Raw genomic sequence first — 19439 nt, forward strand, 5'->3', positions numbered from 1 at the left:
CTCCAGCAGATGGCCCCTGCCTGCATTCGTGGCCTGCATGAGGCCAGTGAGAGCAGAAAGCGGGGCTTACTATAGCAGATAAAGACATCACAGGCCGTGGGATCTGTTAGCCTTTCCTGGACGCCCTGTTCCCTCCTTGATCAATGTTGAGCTCACGGTAAAAGTTTGTTTCAAGCCCCAGGCCCAGACAAACTGAGCAGGCTTCAAGTTCCTTCCTTGCTTTGAGCCTGTTTCCTCATCTATTGAAGGTGAATAAGGAGCACCCCCATTTCCTCCCTGGGCCATGTATCTTGTCTCCATCTCGCCAATGAGCCATTATTCTCTCTTCTCTGTGAGGCAGCTCTTACCTGGGTCTCACCACCTGACTCAGTTTCCCTCTGTGAAATACAAATCCTATCTACCCCACCATCCTACTCCAAAGAATAATGGTCTAATCCCTGCTGTGCCCAAGACCAGAGTCCAGCACAGGTCACTTTGTATTTCAACTCTTGGGACGACCTTCTCACAGGGGAGGGAATCAAGGCGCAGCAAGGAAGCCACTTGAACACAGCACACACTCAGTAATCTAGCTCCTGAGCCTGCATCTGTGAACACCACACTATGCAGAGATGTGTGAATTCAGTGCCTGGCACATAGTAGGTGCACAGTTAATGCAGTCATTTGTGACCTCACACGAATTAGTGCACGTGCAGAGGGAAGGAGGCTGCCTCCAACCTGTATGTTTATTTACAAGGCACAAGCTGAGAGCAGGTTGGGGACTGCCCGGTGGCTTCATACTCCTTGTCGTGGGCCATTTCATCCTGTCATCTGAGGTTGTCAATGCCCCTGGGATGGGCACAGAGTAGCTGGGCTGGACATGGGGGTAGTCTCATGTCTCCCAGGCCTCTCTCCTCCACCACCACCACCACCACTCCAGGCCTGGGCTGACTTTCTCTCAGAGTTCCTGTGTGTTGGTGGTCACAGAAACAGTGGGTGGGGGCCAGGAGGCCAGATGATCTGTTGGGAGTGTGAGGCAGGGCCTGGCGATCCTCTCACACAAAGCCTGCTCTGTCTCCCCTAGCAGCTGGGCTGCATTCTTACCCTTCTAGAAGCTTCCCATCCACCACCACAGCAGCCCACCTGCTGGACCCCCAGCCATCCCACTCCAGGCAAGGGTGCCCCCAGTGGGGGAAAGCAGAGGCTACAGGGCAGCGGTTCAAAGGAGGGAACAGGGAATGGCCTGGACGGCCTTGGAGTCTGGGTGGGGCTGATGGGCCAGAGCCCTGTCTGAGGAGGCGGTAGCAAGTTGGATTCCAGGCCATACACTCCATGTTCACACAGGAGATGCGGTATCAAATAAAGGCCTGGGGAGCCCCCTGGTGCGGCTTTGCTCTGGCCAGCCTCCCCTAGAGATCTGGCTCTCTCTGGCCTTCTGGGCTGTGTGGCTTCAGCCTTGACCACCGCGGAGCCACGTCCAGGCTTAGCTGCTCCTGGGGCTCAGACCCCCAGAGCCATCAGTGCTCCCGAGCTACTGATCTTCTTGAAGCGATTGGCTGCGCTGACAGCGATGAAGTTTCTCTGGGGGACAAGAGAGGAATTCTGGTCAGCACTTCAGCAGACGAGAACCTTGGGACGGAGTGTCCTTAAGAGTCCCCCCACCCCTTTCTGGCCAGAGAGAGAGCTTAACAGATAAGGAAAGGCACTGCGGCCAAGCCTGAGTTCAATTCCTGGGAGCCACATGGTAGAAGAAAAGAATTGACTCCCAAAGATATCCTCTGAACTCCACACATAGACCACCACACGAGGGTGACCTCTGAACCCTCCATTATACACACACAATAAATAGATGTTAAATAAAAAAATAAAACTTTAAAGACTTTTAAAATATTCCCCCCTCATTAAAGGAAGGTCAGAGGCCAGGGGAGACACAGTGCCCAACCCATCTATAAAAAGCATCGTGACACTGTTTGTCCAAGCAAAAGGCTCCTCGCCCCGATCTATGAGTCCCTCTACAGCACTGGTTCTCAACCTATGAGTCTCCACCCCTTTGAGGGTCAGAAGACCCTCTCACAAGGGCGGCCTAAGACCATCATAAAACACAGGTTTTTATATTATGATTTGTAACGGTACCAAATTACAGTAATGAAGTAGCAGTGAAATCATTTTGATGGTTGGGGGTCACCGCAGCATGAGGAACTGTATTGAAGGGTCACAGCATCACCACCGATCCACAGCCTGTTCCACCCTGGCCTCCCTTTGCATTCCAGCCAATCAGCCTGCTGCTCACACTCACCGGGCCACCGGCTGCCTTGGGACTTCACATTGGCTGTTCCTCTGCCTGGCTCCCTCCCCCATCTCCTTGAGGTCTGGATGCACCTGTTCCTCCTCACTGGTCCCTCCCTGTTCTAAGGTGTAACCCCTCCCCTGGCGCTCCCAACCACTCTCCTAAGAACTCTCTATAGTCACTGAAAGTCAAGTCCACAGATTCTGGCCTCCTGTCTCCACCAGAGCAGTGGAGCATTTAGAAGTAACGGCTATTCCATAAATATTCGGGAAATGGAGGAGAAGAGGGGTCAGAGATGCTCTCCCGAGCCTGAACCCTCGATTAATGATCCTCCCTTGGCAGGCAGGGTGGGTGAACAGCTCCAGTTCAGAATGGGAGCTAGCCCAGGACTCAGAGAAAAGCCCATGTTTTCCAGACAAGGCCAGGCCCTGTCAACAGAGACTACCAAGATGTAGCTGGTAGGGCTGGACCTGGCAACGGGGCTCTCCCACCTCTCAGCCCTCCTCCTCCTCCCGCCTCGGCTCTGGTACCTTCCAGCGCCTCTTCATGAGGTATTTCTTAAGCAGGATCTGGGACTTCAGCCGGCGGTTACAGCGTTTGGCTTTCTCAGCCAGGTTGTTGAGCCAGGGGTGGGCGAGGCACTGCTCGGCACTCATTCGGGCGCTGTAGAGAAGGCAGTGAGTGTGGTGAGGACAGGCCTGTGGCAGGCCCACTTGGCCCAGACATGAGCTCTGCCCTTGAACGTACAGGGTTCCCAGCCCAGGTAAGCTTTACCTCTGGTCCTTCATGATGAGATTGGAAACAAAATCTTTGGCCTCATCCGACACAGCCTCAAAGGTCTCCTCATCAAAGTACCAGTTGGCAGACAGGACGTTGTTCAGGGTCTCTGTGTCATCATCTCCCAGGAAGGGGGAGAGGCCGCTCAGTCTAGAGGGGAGGAGGGTTGGGGCAAAAGAGTGAGGCAGCAGAGTGGAGCAGAGCCTGGGAGGCAGCATGTGCTGGAAAGACCCCGGGCTCCAGAGTGGGACAGACCTGGGTTTGAATCTGGCTGGGTGACTTTAGGCAAGTCACTTCCCCTCTCTGAGCCTCACTCTTCTCATCTGTAAAATGGGCATAATCGCCCCAGCTTCCCAGGGTTGCAGTGAAGATGAGGAAGGGTGGGTGTGAAACACACACACACACAGTGAGCACACACAAAAAGATGTCCACTGTCCCTCTGTCCCCAACCCCAGGGCATGGGGAATCTGTCGTCCAGAGTCTGCCCCAGGATGGGATGCTGTGCTTGTAGGGGACCTTAGTGTTTGCAAATATAAAATGGGTACAAAGTCTCCCTTTCTGGTTCTCTTTAGCATTCCCCCACAAAAAAAAAATTGGCTGAGGGATCAGGGAGGTAAGAGCACCTCACCGGAACCCCAAGGCCAGTCTTGTTCTCTTCTACCCATCCCTGTGCCCCTGCTGACTTCAGCCAGCACCTCCTCAGGGCTCACAGCATGTAGGTGATCACCCCCAGGCTCCACATGTCCGTCTTGTCAGAGATCTGGTCATAGTTCACCACCTCGGGTGACAGGAACTCCGGAGTCCCAAAATTCACCTTCAGCTTCTCATTGGGGTTATACCTGGGAGAGAGATCGAGAGCTCAGGTCCCCAGCTGCCACCAGAAGCATTCAGCCCCTTCACCATCACACTTCTAGGCCCCACCCACCCTCCCACCCAGCCAGCTGGTACCTCCGTGCCAGGCCGAAGTCAATTATCTTCACCAAGTGGCCAGTGTTATTCACACACAGGATGTTCTCTGGCTGAGGAGACAGGGGATGGCCCAGGTTGGCCTCTGACCCAGCTCACCCTCCTTTCCCCACACACTCCACCCTGGTCCCTTGCTGGGGCCCCACATGTGGGAATAAATCCTTAGGTGATACTCAGAGACCCATTGGGCCTGCATGCTCTCAGCCTAAGGAGGCTGAGGTCCTGTAAGGGGCTTGTCTCAAGGCACAAGACTACCCAAGGGGAACAGACAGAATTTCTCTCCACCGTCCTGTGGAGGCTGGAGAAACTGAGGTCTGCAGATAGGCAGTGTGCCCTGGCTGGAGGCCAGGCAAGGATGTTATCAGAGCTGGACGCCTTAGGGCCACAAAGAGGCCTTTAGTCAGGGGGGTTCTGCTGCTCTCAGCTGAGCAGTACCTGCCTCTCACAGCATTAGGCCTATGGTACTTTATTTCTTCTCATGTATACATTTTGTGTGTTGTGCTGATGTGTGCACATTGGTGGAGGTTGAGTGTGTGTCTTTCTCAATCATTCTCCACTTTGCTTTTTGAGACAGTGTCTCTCACTGGACTTGGGGTTCACTGACTGGTGAAACTGGTTGGCCAGCAGGTCCCCAGATCTTCCAGTCTCTAGCTCCCCACTGCTGGGATCCCAGGCATGCACCCCTGCATCTGGCTTTTTTACATGGTTGCTGGGCATCCAAACTCAAGTCCAAGTTCTTGAGCTTGCCATGCAGACACTTCATAGATTTAGCCACCTGCCCAATGCCTTATATTGATTTTTCGAGATGAAGGTCTCCCTGTGCAACCCCAGTCCAGTTCTGAATTCCCAGGCTTGAGCAATCCCTCAGCCTCAGCAATTGAACTATAGGCACATGCCCCCTAACTTCACCACCTTCCTCTTCAGTGTCCCAGGCCAGGGACCACCCTCTTCTCCCAGCCTCTCCTATGCTCCATCGGACTGGTGGATAGCTGTGCTAGTCAAGGGGGGCATAAACTCACACCAAGCCTTCACTTTATCTTCTTACCACAGGGAACACAGGACTAGGTGGAGAGTAAGTAGGGGAGGGGGGGGACACTGAAGTTGACATGATTCAAAGACAGAAGCTACCAGACAAACTCCACCACCTCTGCAGAGTAAGAAGGGGTTCCACCTCTGTAGAGTGATGGGGTGCACCTTCCATACCTACGCCTTCCAGGGCCTTCATCACCCTGACCTGACCACTCAGTGTGACTCTGCTGTTTAAGTTCTGTGGCCGTTCAGTTTGAGGTTTCCTGGGGGCCTCTTTGAAATCACCGTGTCCCCTTAGAAGCAAGACATGCGGACTTTTGTAAGTTAGCTAGCATCCCAAAGCAGGGAGAGGAAGAATGGCCCCAGGTACAAACCCACAAGAGACCCACAAACTGACCCAAGCTTTCCCAGAAACCTATTCCCACCAGACCTAGGGACGGCCTGCAGCCGAGACACACTGCTTTCTGCACTATGCGCCCTCTTCTGAGCAAACCCTTGTGGTTATCCTGGAAGCCACATTCTTGGAGGCAAAGTCCTTTCTCCTGGGACCTTGTATTTCAATTGGGAGTCCTACACTACCCCTCAAATCAGCCTCTATGGGGGAATAACATGTCCCCCATGTAGCTCTCCAGTTACCCTAGCTCCTAGAGGGCCCCCCATCTCTCCCTGTAATCACCTCTGACTCTTTGCCACACACTCCACAGACACCCTCAGCCAGGTACTCCTGCTTTTCAAAGTGCGTCCCTCCAGCTCCCACCAGCTCTCTCCTAGCTCCCTACCATAGCCTTCATACCCACTCCACCTAGGCCCCACTGACAACCATCTCCACTCTCTCTCCTTCCCTGGGTGTCCTCGTAGGTAACTGCAGGAGCTGCTGGGAGAATCCCATGCCTCTGAGAGCATGACACTGAGCAAAGCCAGAAGCTGTTGGATGCCCGCATCCATGACTCTACTCCACCAGACAAATGTTTGCTTCTCCATCTCTGCCCTCTGCATGTCCTGGATACTCCGTTGTGCCTTTTTCATGAGTTTTACTTCTTTCGATACTGTATAATGAACAGGGAACATGTCCATCCCAGCCCTCATTGTAAGTCCTCACACTAGGATGAGGTCTTTCCTGCGGGCACTCGGCAACTGTGAGTTAAGTGAATGAAAGCAGCTACCACCCTGTACTGACGGAGCTTATTCACTTTCCATTCAATATTCATTAGCATCTGCCACAGAGACAGGAGACACCTGGCCATTTGTGCTTCTCCTCCCCATTCCAGGCCCCAGGCAGGTGTTTCTAAGCTCCTGGCAGCCACTGGTGCTGATGGGAGTGAGTACCATGTAAAATCTGTTTGTTGTCCCTGCTCAGCTAAGTGCAAGAAACTCTGTTAGCTCAGGGTGTGAAAGTCCCCTTGGAGAGTTCATCGCTAGCGCCTGCCTCCTATGCACCATGACAATGCCACGGGGCTTCTCAGTGAGCGCCGTGGAGGAGTCCCAGGACACTGGGCTGCTAGGTCCTCGTTCTGAGTAAGGACGGTACACTGGCAGTACCAGTCTCAAGCCATCCCAGAGGCAGATGCTGTGAAAGGCCAGCAGCTAGGACGCATCAAACACCAGACAGTGAGTTCCGTGGACATGGAGACTAAGGCACGCCTCCCCCGACCCCACCCCTGCCTCCATCCCTGGCTCTTAGCAAGTACTGGTGGTCCACGCTGAGTGAGCTGGAAGGAGGGATGGGGAAGGAGGAGCAGGAGGAGCTAGAGAAATGAGTAGTGACAACGGTGACACCCAGTGGTCAGTGCTGTTCCAGCCCACTACCTTGAGGTCCAAGTGCAGGACTCTCATCTTGTGCATGAAGAGGATCCCATCGCAGATCTGCCTGACAAACACCATGGTATCCACCTCGGTCAGATGGTAGTCCTCATCCACGATCCTCTCAAAGAGCTCGCCGCCCTCGATGCTGTGTGCACAGACCCCTCTGCAGACTGGCTCCTGGCGGCTGGCCCTGCCACCCAGCCCCAGCACCCACAGTGGGCACTCACTACTCCATGAACAGGATGATCTCGTGTGCGGTCTCAATGGCCGAGTACAGCTGGATCAGATTGCGGTGGTTCAGTTGGTTCATGACCTCGATCTCCAACATCACCATTTCCTGGGAAGCAGGAAAATCAAGGGGACCTACTGGGCACCAGCACCCCCACCCTCCAATCCCCTCCCCCCGGGTCTCCTTGCCTCCACCACTCTCTATATATAACCTCACCCTGAGCACCTGCATCAAATCCATAGCTATGTTGTATCCAGGTGTAATCAGTTCCTAAGGCCATGGGTGAATTCAGGAAGCAGAGATAGGAGGGTCAAGAGTTCGAAAACAGCCTGGATCACACAGTAAGCCCATGTTCAACCCCCATGCCTAAAATGGGGTTGATTCTCAAATACATAACACTGCCTCTGAGCACTGTTTCCATCTCTAGACTCTAATCTATCCAGCCGCCATCTTTGCCATTTCCGTTGGGGATCTAAGAAAGCCCCACATTCACCATGTGTTTAGTAAGTCCTTGATACCAACCCTTCTCCATGCGTGACTTGCCAGCAGCCTTCAGGGAAAAAAAAGACAAGCATTGGGGACAAAGAGCTAGGAGCTGTGGTCTCTGCATGCCCACTGACAGTCCATCATCAAGGCCCTGGGCACAGTACCACCTTAAACGAGATCAGAAACTCAGCCATCCCTCACCCCCCTTTCTACTCTAAACAACCTTCACTTGTAACTTTCAGGCCAGTGGTCACACTGCTGGGCTGATGTAGGCGACAGAAGGAACCTAACGGGCATGTGCTACTCATCAGGCCTCTCCAGGCACCTGCCTCTCCAGGGCAGTTGTTAACCTGGAGGCATCGGTGCAAGACAGGCCAGCTGTCCTCCCTTCCCCTCCATCCTGCTCTCACTTCCCCGGAGAGGCCCGCATCGAACAGGGTCCCTCTGATCAAACTCCCCGTCACTGCCCTGGTTCTCTTTCTTTCTGGTACCTCTCAATACCTGGTGTCATGCTCTTCATTCTGTTCCAGCTTTTAGTCATCTATCTGTCCCTATTCTCTGATGTGCTGGTCCCATGAGCTTGGGGACTTTTTCAGTCCTCTGGTACAGCGGAAGGCAAAGGGAAAAAAAAGTTCCATGATCAATTAACCAACAGCTGGCTCCAGTTAATTCACACAGCGCATGGACACTGAGTAGTCATGCTGAACCAGATCCTGTGATAGAAGCCAGTGAGGATGAGTCAGAAGTACAGATCTGAGACTGGGGGTGTAGCTCAGTGGGTAGAGTGCCTGCCTAGCATGAATGAGTCCCTGGGTTCAATCCCCAGAACCAAGTAAACTGGACACGGTGACAAATTCCTGCAATCCCAACACTCAGGAAGTAGAAGCAGGGGGGCCTGGAGTTCAGGGTCAGCCTCTGCTCCAAAGTGAGTCCAAGGTACTCTGGGATCTATGAGCCCCCATCTCAAATAAGTAAATACGTAAATAAAAGATCCACACACTAGAGCAGGGTAGGACCACACACAAAACTTGTGTGCTCCGAGCAAAGGGAATCAGTGCTCTGCAGCACTGTGGTGCTGTTCCCATGGTCTTGGTGGGCCCCAGCCTTTCACACAGTGACTACCTTTGCCTACAACACCCTGTAACTTCAGCCCCTGCTATCTCTGACCCCTGGGTCCCTCCTCCCTTCTTTTTTCCATCCCTTCTTCCATCTCTGTCATGCTAGGGTGAACCCAGAATGCCAGGAAATTGCCCAACTTGAGTCTCGTTTCCACAGTCCTTTGCCTGAAAGCCTCCCCTGGCCCGCCACTCAAACACCTCCGTCTTCAAAGCCTTCACTCTGTAGAAGCTGGTCCAGGAAGCGCCACTGAGCCAGGGCTGAGGCAGGAACCTCAATGTTGCTCCTCACACCCTCCGCTCCCCACAGCTTCCCTGAGACACCAAGCATACCTCACTTTGCCTACTGGCCCTCAATCCATGTGCACCTGCACATAGTTGCTTAGAGCTGTAAGCGCAGACCCCATTGGCCGTGGGAAGTAAAACTCTCCATGGAGCCTCCTTTCCTTGACACAGGCTCCCTGGGGGCCGGGGCCACCTCCATTGCACTTTGGGATCCCCACTGTCTATCACAGGGGATAACCAACACTCATGCTCCCCAGTGCTGCTTAGCTTTACAGACGGCCCAGAAAGGAGAGTCCCTGAGAAACGGGGTGTCTGGTTTATGGCTGGGGGCACCAGCCGCCCTAACAGGCTGTGTTCCACCACCACCCCTGCCTTCTCCTTATGTGGCATCTTAAATGTCACAAGCTTTTCACAACAGGGTCCTAGCCCAGCACTATTGGTAGCTGGAGATAAGAGGTGGCCGGTCCAAGAACATCTCCCTTGGTAAGGCCAGCATTCCCCGCTACCTTGTCCTTGGGAGTCTGTTTCTTGATGACCTTGGCTGCCAGCTTGAGGCCTGTGGCTTTCTCCGTGCAGGTGCACACCGCTCCAAACTTACCACTGCAAAGAGAAAGTTGGAGTGAGGGTACTTCCAAGACCCAATGGCCAGCAAGGACCTGTGCGCCATTCTCCTCCTGGCCCAGGCCTGATGGTGACTCTGTCTACTCCTCTGAGCGGTGGGAGCATTCATCCTACCAGCCCTAACTCCCTCCTGAAGTGGAGGCTCTCCTACCAAGATGGTGGCTGAAGAGCATGGGGCCAGTGGAACAGACTACATTTCCTATAGGAGTGGCCAAAGGCACACCCAGGAAAGTGACCGCTGTTGCTACACCTCAGGACATGATAGATAGCAAGTGTAACCACATAGAAGCAAGGGCATGCATGTGGGCCGTGTCCTAGTGGACCATGGGGGCTGGATACTCCCCGTGAGTGGTTCCAGGCTTGGGTCCCTGTCTCACCCTCCCAGTGCCTCCTTTGAGTTCATGCTGAATTCACTGTTGACATTTCCAGTCCTCAGCTCCACGATCCTGTGTGGGAAGGGGGCCGGGGGTGGTGGGCAGTCATCTAAGGAGACAGAGTTGAGCTGTTAGAACCAGGGGTGGGGACTTCTGGGAAACGTCTTTGGCATCACTGCCTCCTGCCTCCTGATCTGCCCCCACTGCCCTGGGAAAGTTGAGTGTACCAAGTGATGCTTGGGGAACACCCGGCCAGAACGGGACCCAGTTTCCAATTCTAGTTCTGCCGTGTACACCCAAAATGGCCTTTGTACACCCAAAATCTGTCTCCTTTAGGGGGAATTCAGGTTCTCTGCAGAACAATGAGACAGCTAGCTGACTGGACTTAGATACAAGCTCTAGCAGGGAGGGAGGGAGTCTCCAATAAAAACATCCAAACACCCAAACAAGCCCCCACAGAACCTGTGAAGTGGAGTCCCAGACTGTGGGACTGCTGTGCCCGGATGATGGTGTGGGTGGAGACACTTGCTCACCACCTGATTACACCACGGTGGGGCGCCCAGGGACCTAGCAGTTCGATGGTGACATGCCGCCACCTAGTGTGCATCATGGGGACAGCGGGCTTCGAAGGCCAGCCGGCTGACTCATCGGAATGGAAACCTTTAAAAATAGTCAGGGCCGGCAGGGAAGCCACTCTGGTGATAAATCAGACAGCCCTTGGAGGTGGTTCAGGTCCTGTCATGCCAAGGATGTGATCTCTGGGCGGGGGCGGAGGTCTCTGTCACCTCGGGGGCAGGAGGCAGGGCCCCTGGCCACTGCCCAGCCGCCAGGTCCTCCCACCCTGTCTGGGTGGCACTCTGCCGCCAGCCAGGCAGACTGGCTGGTCTCCCAGGGCACCTCAGTCTGGAGGAGGGGGTGTCAGGACACTCTGAGCTCTCCTGACCCTATGTCACCCCACCCCTCAGCCCGACAGCACCCCTGCTGGGACCCCTTCCCTCTTCAAACTGACTCTCCTGCTGCCCAGGGCTTTTTCTGAGGACCTGTGGAGCGCTGGCCCAGCTTCCCTGGTCACTGGTCCCGCACACAAACACCTGTGCAGCTCATGAAACCTAGGGCTCCCTGACACCCTGCCGTCCACCATTCCATTTCCAGTTTCCTCGGATTGGAGCATCACCTCAGACAGCACCAAATCCACTTTTCAGCAAGTTTTTGCTACTTTACTCATCTGTGTGATTTTCTTTTTTCAATCCCATGTTAGCGGATGAAGAATAAAATCCAAAGTGGGTTTTGAGGTCCGACAGTCTTCACCATCTGTCTTTGGGCATTTAGTTTCCCTCTTCCATCTCTATCAGAAAGGAACACTACCTGGTGCCCTGGCATTTGAACCAGGGATCGGGGGAGACCCGGATCAGGGTAGTCCAGGCCCCTGCATAAGGAAGGATACTTGGGACTACTCCATCCCTTCCCTCCCCCATCCCCAGGACTCTCCAGCTCCAGCCTGCCCCTACCTACCCAGAATTTGGAAACAATCTTCCTCCCTGGCAGCGAGACAGAGGCCCTGCCCCACCTCCGCTCTCTCTGAGGGAACAGCCTGGAACTCGATCCTCTGGGAGGTGTCCCCTTGCACCTTAGCATGGCCAGCCTGGTCTGGGGCTTTCTCTGCCTCTGCCTTCTGGTTCTCTTTCAGGATGTTCGTCCCGCCTTCTGCCTTGGCTGGCCCAGGACCCCGGGAGTCGGGGGTCACAGACACCCCTGTAAAGATGAGTTCTGTTGTGTCGCTTAGGGATGTCACAGCCGGTGTCTTCTCAGAGCTAAGAAGTGAGACACCTCGTGCAGGTTAGAGGCTTCTAGATATTAGTTGCCATTTAGAACTAAGACAACATTGTCCCCCTGCCCCAAATATATCCAGCTCCACCTCATCCACTTCAAAGGCCAACTCTCAACATGTGGAGGAACTATTGACAGGATCTGACTGCTGTGATGTGGCTAATCCTACTGGCCAACAGGAAGCTATAAGGCTCCTGATTCATAAAAACTGTTACCATGTAACCGGCACTAATGTGTCACTATCAGGCTGGTGCAAGAAGTGTCACGATTGTTTCTACAGTTCTCGGGTGTCCACTTGTGCAGAACTGACTGCATCAGCTTTATGAATGAACTGTCTGCCACCTTTTCATATTAAATTAAGAAGGGCTACTCTCTCGAGCTTGCCACTCGCCACTGGTGAAACAAGTCCCCAGAAGCCTAGAGAAAAAACAACAACAACATGCAGCCTGGGTGGCCTTTGGGAACATCCCCTGTCTGACATTCTGTTCTCTGAACAAAAGTAATTTCCTGGGTTCTTCGGGACACGGTGTTAGAAGGAAGGATCCAGGACAGAAGTGCCTTCCCAATGCTAGATGTGATAATACCCAGTGCTCAAGCCAGGGAGTTTAAGCTTGGAAAAGGGGCTACCCGACCTCTCCCTCTCCAAGCAGGACAGTCACCATGAGATGATGGCAGGGCAGCTTGGGCTGTGAAGAAAGGCAGGTGAGCCTCTTCTTCCTGCTTCTCGACACTCTGCTGCCTTCTTGCCCGCTTTGGGCTCTCCAGGTCCCTGGCTGTCCAAGGGTGCTTGCTTGGCACCCTGATTCTGAACGCTGGCCTCGGCTGTGGCAGTGGGCTGAGGCAAGGCTGCAGGAGGCCCCACACTGCCTTCAGCAGGCCCCCCACCCCAGTCTCCCTCTCCTGAAGGGCCCTGGCTGCTGGCTGAAGCTGGAGCCGGGTCACCCTTTTTCTCTGGGGCTGGGACTTTGGTATCTTTCTTCAGGGAGGGTGGGTCTGGACCTTTCTTGGGGTCTGGAGTGCCAGGGCCTTTCTTCGTGTTAGGGGGGCCCAGGTCTTTCTCTGTGCCGGGGCCTTTCTTCGTGTTAGGGGGGCCCAGGTCTTTCTCTGTGCCGGGGTCTTTCTTCATGTTAGGGGGGCCCTGGTCTTTCTCTGTGCCGGGGTCTGTCTTCCTATTAGGGGGGCCCTGGTCTTTCTCTGTGCCAGGGTCTGTCTTCGTGTTAGGGGGGCCCTGGTCTTTCTCTGTGCCGGGGTCTGTCTTCGTGTTAGGGGGGCCCTGGTCTTTCTCTGTGCCGGGGTCTTTCTTCATGTTAGGGGGGCCCTGGTCTTTCTCTGTGCTGGGGTCTGTCTTTGTGTTAGGGGGGCCCAGGTCTTTCTCTGTGCCAGGGTCTATCTTCATGTTAGGGGGGCCTAGGTCTTTCTCTGTGCCAGGGTCTTTCTTCGTGTTAGGGGGGCCCTGGTCTTTCTCTGTGTCTGGGGGACTGGGGTCTTTTTCTGAAGCTGGAGGTCCATCACCTGCAACACCTTTAGGTGTCTGTTCTGCAAAGAAAGGGGGACATCCATCAGCATCCCCCTGCTTCCTTCCCTTGCCAGGCCAGACAGACAAAGACCTGCTCTGGGTCCCTACCGAGGGACAACTTGTCAATGCCTGTCCCACCAAGTCTCTGGAGCCGCTTGGTAGTAAACTTGTCAGGAGCTTGGGAGCTTTGTGCCAGCTTCCGCCCCTCTGGATGGGCTTTGCCCCCCCCCCTCCTCGGATTCAAGCGCTGAAGTGAATCCCAACAGCCACTGATGGAGGCTTCCCATCTCCCCCGTCCCTCCAGCAAGGGCTTCATGCAGGCCCTGGACCCAGCCCAACTCCACCCACAGATTATCCCCATTCCCAAATCCCTCATGCACCGTGCAAAAAAAAACCTTGGGCACAGACTTCCCTGTGAGGAACCTGCCCAACCCTGGCTTCAAAAACATCCCTTCTGAAGCTCCTCCTGCCGTCTCCTGCCCCTGTTTGGCACCTGCTGACAGGCTCTGGATTCCCAGCTCAACTGCTCCGTTTTCTGTAGCCATGAGGTAGGTAGGAGTGTGCTTCTGCTTGTCTAACTCAAGTCTTTCTAGCTGCAGATAGAGGAGTGAAGTGTTATCAGGTTGTCAGATGCCCGCCTCTTTTCCAGCTTTGGAGAGAGAAGGCCAAGGCCAGGCAACTGGGAGGAGAGATGTACCTGGATAGAGAGGGGCAACCTGGTGGCCGGCAGTCTGCAGCGGCTGCTCAGGCGCAATCCTGGGGTGGTTGTAAGGGATTGGGCCGGGTGGGCAGAGGCGGAGGCAGGGGCGTGGGCAGTGGAGGCGGGGACTAAGAGGAGGATCTTGACACCAGGGGCCATGGAGTGCGAGTTGCCACCACCTGTCACTCTTGGCCCCCGTTCAGAGGACAAGGCATTCTTCCCACGGCCTGACATGGGGTAGAATAGCCTTGGAGCCATCAGGAAGAAAAAAGGAGGGGCACCTGGGCCCTGGGGAGCAGGCTGTGGCCAGGCCTTACCAGGCATCCCCTGTGGCCAGGATGAGGGAAGGGGCTGCAAGAAGCCAGGGGCCCTTGGCGGGGCTGAAGGGCAAGACTATGGCCCGGCCCAGGCATGGCTTTGCCAGCCTCAATGCCACACCTCTCGGGGTTCCCAGGAGCTTGGGGAGAGCCATTCAGCCCCCAGGGCCCAGCTCTGAGCCCCCTGGTATCCGGATCTACTCAGACCATCTCTGGGTAAGAAATCATGCCAGGGTCACTTGCTTAATTGTCCATAGGTCCATTTTTTTTTCCCCTAGGGAAAACTTCCTTTTCCTGGGTTCTTTGGAGGCTTGGTTGAGTAGCCCAGGGAGACCAGTGGAAATATGATGGCTGCCCTCAAGAAGGGGTTGATAGGAAGTTTCTTCGGCGATGGGGACCTGGGCTCGAGGTTTTCAGGCTGAGATGGGGTCAGGAGGAGTATGCTGTGGGGTCCTCTCCCACTGCCCAGAAGCTGTCAGCCCACACTTTTCTGGGAGGGGTCCTGAGCCCTGGCTAAGGAAGGCTGGGTGTTGAAGAGGTTGTGGATAGGTGTCTGGGTCCAGATCCCAACTGAGGTAAACCTTCCAGTGGTTCACCATGCCTACCTAGCCCTGGCCACTGCCCTGTAGCAGAGGGATGGAAGCTGGCAGGAAGGCAGTACCACTCTGAAGTGGGGGAAATGCCGGGTTCTGAAATGGATCAGGCACCCGCGAAGAGACAGATAGAAAGTCACCTCCAAAGGAGGGGGAAATCAGGTACAAAATAGCACAGAGGGTCTGTAACTTGTGCACACTTCTTTGGCAGGATAACAAGAAATCCATAACTTGAGTGGAAGGGAGCCATCAATGCTTCTTACCATTATTTTGTTTTACTTTTATTTTTGGTTTTTAGACAGGGTCTTGTTATGTGGCCCAGGGTAGCCTAGAACTCTTGATCCTCCTGCATCAGCCTCCAGAGTGCTGAGATGACAGACATGTGTCACTCACATCTTCAGCCTTTTACTGTTTTCCTGCACCCACAATGCTCCTTGGTGCCCCCAGACTACTCCCGTGGTGAGCTCCCAACCTAGGCATGGCTACATGGTACTTGTGTGTCATCACATGCCTGCCATAATAGCCAGTGTTTGGCTAACAAGGCTAGCTGGGAGTTTGGATTGCTTTACTGCAGTGGTCCTTGATGACATCCCCTAGTTACTTCTGTGGCTATCAATAATATGTCACCTGTCAAACACGAGAGAGGGCCTACTACCATCCAGGGCTGATGATGCCCAGAGCTGACTTTACCCAGCTCCTAGGACCCACACAGGAGTCCTTCCAGTCTGGTGTTTCATATGTTAAAGATGTGGAGGCTGATGCTGCTGGGGAGCTGGGGAGGTAAACGGCTTGTCCCAAAGCCCCTGAGCCTGGCTTCAGAATAGTACATTCAAACTCAGAGCCACCGCTAATCACAACGGGGTTTATCCTAACTGCTGGTCTTGTTAGGATTCCCCCATAAAATCAACCAGCACGAGCTCTCGCCAAGGCCAGCCAGTTGCTTGAGGAGCGCTGTGGGTGGTAGGGGCAGAGGTTGGTGTCAGGGTGTCTGTCCTCTTCCATTGCTCCACCTCATCTATGTCGATTTTGTTTGTTTGTCCTTGTCAACTTGCTGCAAGCTAGGGCCATCTTAGAAGAGGAAACTTGGATTGCTAACCTATAAGATTAGCCTAGGGCTGGAGAGATGGCTCAGAGGTCAAGAGCACTGACTGCTCTTCCAGAGGTCCTGAGTTCAATTCCCCCCGCACCCACATGGTGGCTTACAATCATCTGTAATGAGATCTGGCGCCCTCTTCTGGCCTGCAGGCATACATGCAGGCAGAATACTGTATACATAATAAATAAATCTTTTAAAAAAAATAGCCTATAGGCAAGTCTGTAAGGCATTTTCTTGATCAGTGAGTGACTGATGGGGAAGAGCACAGCCCACCATGGGTGGTGTTATCCCTGGGCAAGGAGTCCTGAGTTGTATAAGCAAGCAGGGGGAGCAAGCCAGGGGGAGCAAGCCAGTAAGTCCATGGCCTCAGCCTCAGTTCCTGCCTCCAGGTTCCTGCTGTGAGTTTCTGTCCTGCTTTCGCCTTCATGGCGGACTGTAAGCTGAAATAAACCCTTTTCTCCTCAAGTTGCTTTTGGTCATGGTGTTTTATCACAGCAACCGAAAGCAAACTAGACAGGGTCTGTCTCTGAACACAATTTAGCTGGGCTGACTGGCCAGGGAGCCCCCAGGATGCATGTACCTCTTTGCCTCTCTAGAGCTACCACGCCCGGCTTTTACACGAGTGCCCAGGATGGAACTCAGGTCCTCATGCTTGTGACACCAGTACTATACCGACTGTTCCTACCAGGGGACTGGCTGCCTCCCAGCTGACCCTCTCTGGAGCCTCTGGCAATGTTTTCTGAAGAGTGGGTCTCCCCAGTCCCGGGAACACCCTGCCTTTAGTCTTGAAGCAGCCCTGTGGGGTGAGGGTCAGGAGGACTGCAGTGGAGTTGTCAGCCACCAGCTTTGAGGATGACATGTACTGTTACATCTACACGAGGTCTCCTCCTCTGCTGGAGGACCGCCTGCTCCCAGAAGGAAACTCATTAAGTGTTTAGAGGGCTGGAAGCACCCAGAGTAACAGAATTTGTGCCCAGCCTGTGTATATAAAGTACTTGGCACAGAGCAAAGGGGCCTGGGACTTGGTAATATGGTGACCACCACAGAGAGCCCAGCTACTTTGCCTGCTTTACCAAAAGTGCCTTCTGCTGGGATAGGAGGCTGGAGTGGCTCTGATCTGTGTGGGATGACCTGGTCTTGTCAGCTGCTCCGCAGGGTGTCCCCAGGCTTCTCAGCACTCTCTTGGAGGCGCAGGGGAGGGGCAGAGGAGGAGGGGCACAGGGGAACCTCCTCAACCCTGCAAGAAGCTGCCAGAACCCCTGCCCACCTAACTCACGAAGGGGTTTCCCCGCCCCGTGCCAGCTGCGCAGACGCTCTCTGCCTCTGTGGGGCCAAGGCAGGAAGTGGGACAGTGCCAGGCCCAATTAAACCCGCCAGGGGAATTAAGGTCAGCAGGATGCAATTATGCCTGTTGGATTTAACAAGGCCAGAGAGAAGGTTTCTCTAGCCAGAGTTCACGGCTCCTTAGGCCACTTGCCCTGGGCTGCTCTGCCTTCCAGGAGCGCGGGCTCCCGGGTCCTGCGGTCCTGCTCGTCTCCAGGCAAACTCATTGGGAATGCAGGGGTTAACTCCACCCAGCACTGCTTCTTGGCTCCCCAAGGAAATCAATCCGTCCAAGAGGCTTTACAAGGACCTGCTTGAGGAGACGCTCCCCGCCTGACCCTTCCCCGCTCCTCTGTGATGGAAAATCCAGGCAGTTGAGCAATGGCCTTTCCCTTGCTGCGCGTCCACTCCAGGCTTCTTTGAGAGCCACTGGGGCACGTTGTTTTCCTTGCCTTCTTCCACACGGAGCTTTGTCCTTCCCGGCCAGTCCTGTGAGAAAGCTCTGTCCCTGCCATAGACCCTGGCCTTCCTGCTGAAGTTGGTGAAGGAGAGACATCAGCGGGCATTCTGAGTGTCTCTTGCTTGTTTGGATTTTGTGGTTCTTTTCAATGACCCTTTATAGCTATGACTGGGTGAATAAATAAGTGAAAACATGTCAGCATGGGCACCAGCAGAGCATGGTAAGGGTGATGCTGAGATCTGAAACAGAAAACAAAGGCTTGAGGACGCGTGGTCAGGGATGAGATCTCAGCAGAAGGCACAAGCCCCACTGCTCGGAGCTTTCTCAACGCCTAAGCTCCTGGAATTTGTTTCAGGGGAGGGCTGCTTGGGGTAGGGTACCAGGAATTGGTCATTTTGAGCAGTGCTTCAGACTGTTTGTATACAAACCCAAGTTGGAAAATTGTCATGCCAGAGACCCACTTACTAGAAATCATTGCCAGAGGCCCAGAGAGGGCCAGCTGTCTACCGGTAAGTCACATTGGTATAGCCAGAGGACAGTTCTGAGGACACATCCTTGTCCTGTGAGGCCATGCTTCTTAGCCCAGATGCACACAGAAGCACCTTGGGGCTCCCATAACCTGTGATGTCCCAGCTCCTTGAACTCAGCCAATAGATCAGAGGAAGCAGCTATCTTCCCAGGAGAATCTGAGGTGCAGACAGGGGCTTTCCTAGGAGGCAGGAACTGCTTCTCCCTTGCCTTGAAATCCCTCCAGGGTTGGGATAGAGTGACTCATGTGGCAGGTGTTACTTTCAACTTGTAGGGGGTGTACCCACATCCCCACAGCTGAGACCTCTGCAAGCCCAGGTGTTAGGGACCACGTCTCCATCCCCAGCAGTACATGGTGCTGTGTGGCTGATAGTGACAGATGCTGATATCATGATGTGTTGGCTCTGTGCCAGACCCAGGTGTCGTCAGCTCCCCTTGGCACATAATCATTCCCTTTTCTAAGAAGAATCTGAGGCAGAGGAGAAACTGACCCTGCACCCCACAGGCTTCCCACTGTGAGCCAGAAGTAGTGGCCACTGAAAAGTAAACTCCTGTGTGAAGAAAAAGAGAACCAGGTATGGTGGTACAAGCCTTTTTATTCCAGCATTCAGGAGGCAGAGGCAGGCTATGTAGTGAGGCCATATCTAAAAACAATAAGAATATTGAGACATTTTTATCAACTTGGTGGCCCCAGTAGGAGTTCTATTAATATGGAAGAATAAATACTCTTTCTTTGGCATGGCTCTGGAGCAAGGGAAGCCAGCCCAGCCCCCCCACACACTCCTTCCCCCACCCCAGTCCAACTTCTGCAGCATAAACAGCAAAGCTAAAAATAGCTTCCTAATGACGTCAGAGGAACAAGGTCATCTGAAAATTGCCCACAGCCACTGGACACCTCCCTATAGGATCAAGTGGCAGGAGGGTACCCCAGTCTGGTGCAGCTGTTCCAAGAACAGGAAATGTCCCGGGAGCAGGCTTGAGCACAGTGCACGGGAAGGCAGGGGCAGCAGCGCAAGCGTGGGTGTGTCACAGACGAGAAGTGGGCCATGCAGAGCACAGACCTAGGAGTTAGTAACCTGACTTTGTTCTGGGAATTATTCTCAACTCATGATCCCAGGAAATGGCTCAAGA

The 19439-nt window shown here is 54.1% G+C and overlaps 1 protein-coding gene across 2 annotated transcripts; it reads right to left on the reverse strand.

Moving 5' to 3' along the window:
* Positions 1–732: 732 nt before the first annotated feature.
* Mylk2 (myosin light chain kinase 2) lies at positions 733–13836 on the reverse strand. Of its 2 annotated transcripts, none has more exons than XM_036185936.1 (13): positions 13785–13836; positions 13255–13311; positions 12435–12801; positions 11461–11759; positions 9952–10057; positions 9460–9553; positions 7066–7175; positions 6842–6983; positions 3989–4059; positions 3751–3879; positions 3038–3190; positions 2794–2926; positions 733–1557 (listed from the first exon to the last, which is right to left on the reverse strand). In XM_036185936.1, the coding sequence occupies exons 1-13, from the start codon at positions 13834–13836 to the stop codon at positions 1477–1479; spliced, it is 1794 nt and encodes a 597-aa protein (XP_036041829.1). In that variant the 3' UTR covers positions 733–1476. The 2 variants fall into 2 exon arrangements, with proteins under 2 accessions (XP_036041829.1, XP_036041828.1); XM_036185935.1 differs by having other exon boundaries at positions 12435–12846.
* Positions 13837–19439: the final 5603 nt, after the last annotated feature.

This window comes from Onychomys torridus, chromosome 4 (assembly GCF_903995425.1).
Source record: "Onychomys torridus chromosome 4, mOncTor1.1, whole genome shotgun sequence".
Lineage (NCBI taxonomy): Eukaryota > Metazoa > Chordata > Mammalia > Rodentia > Cricetidae > Onychomys > Onychomys torridus.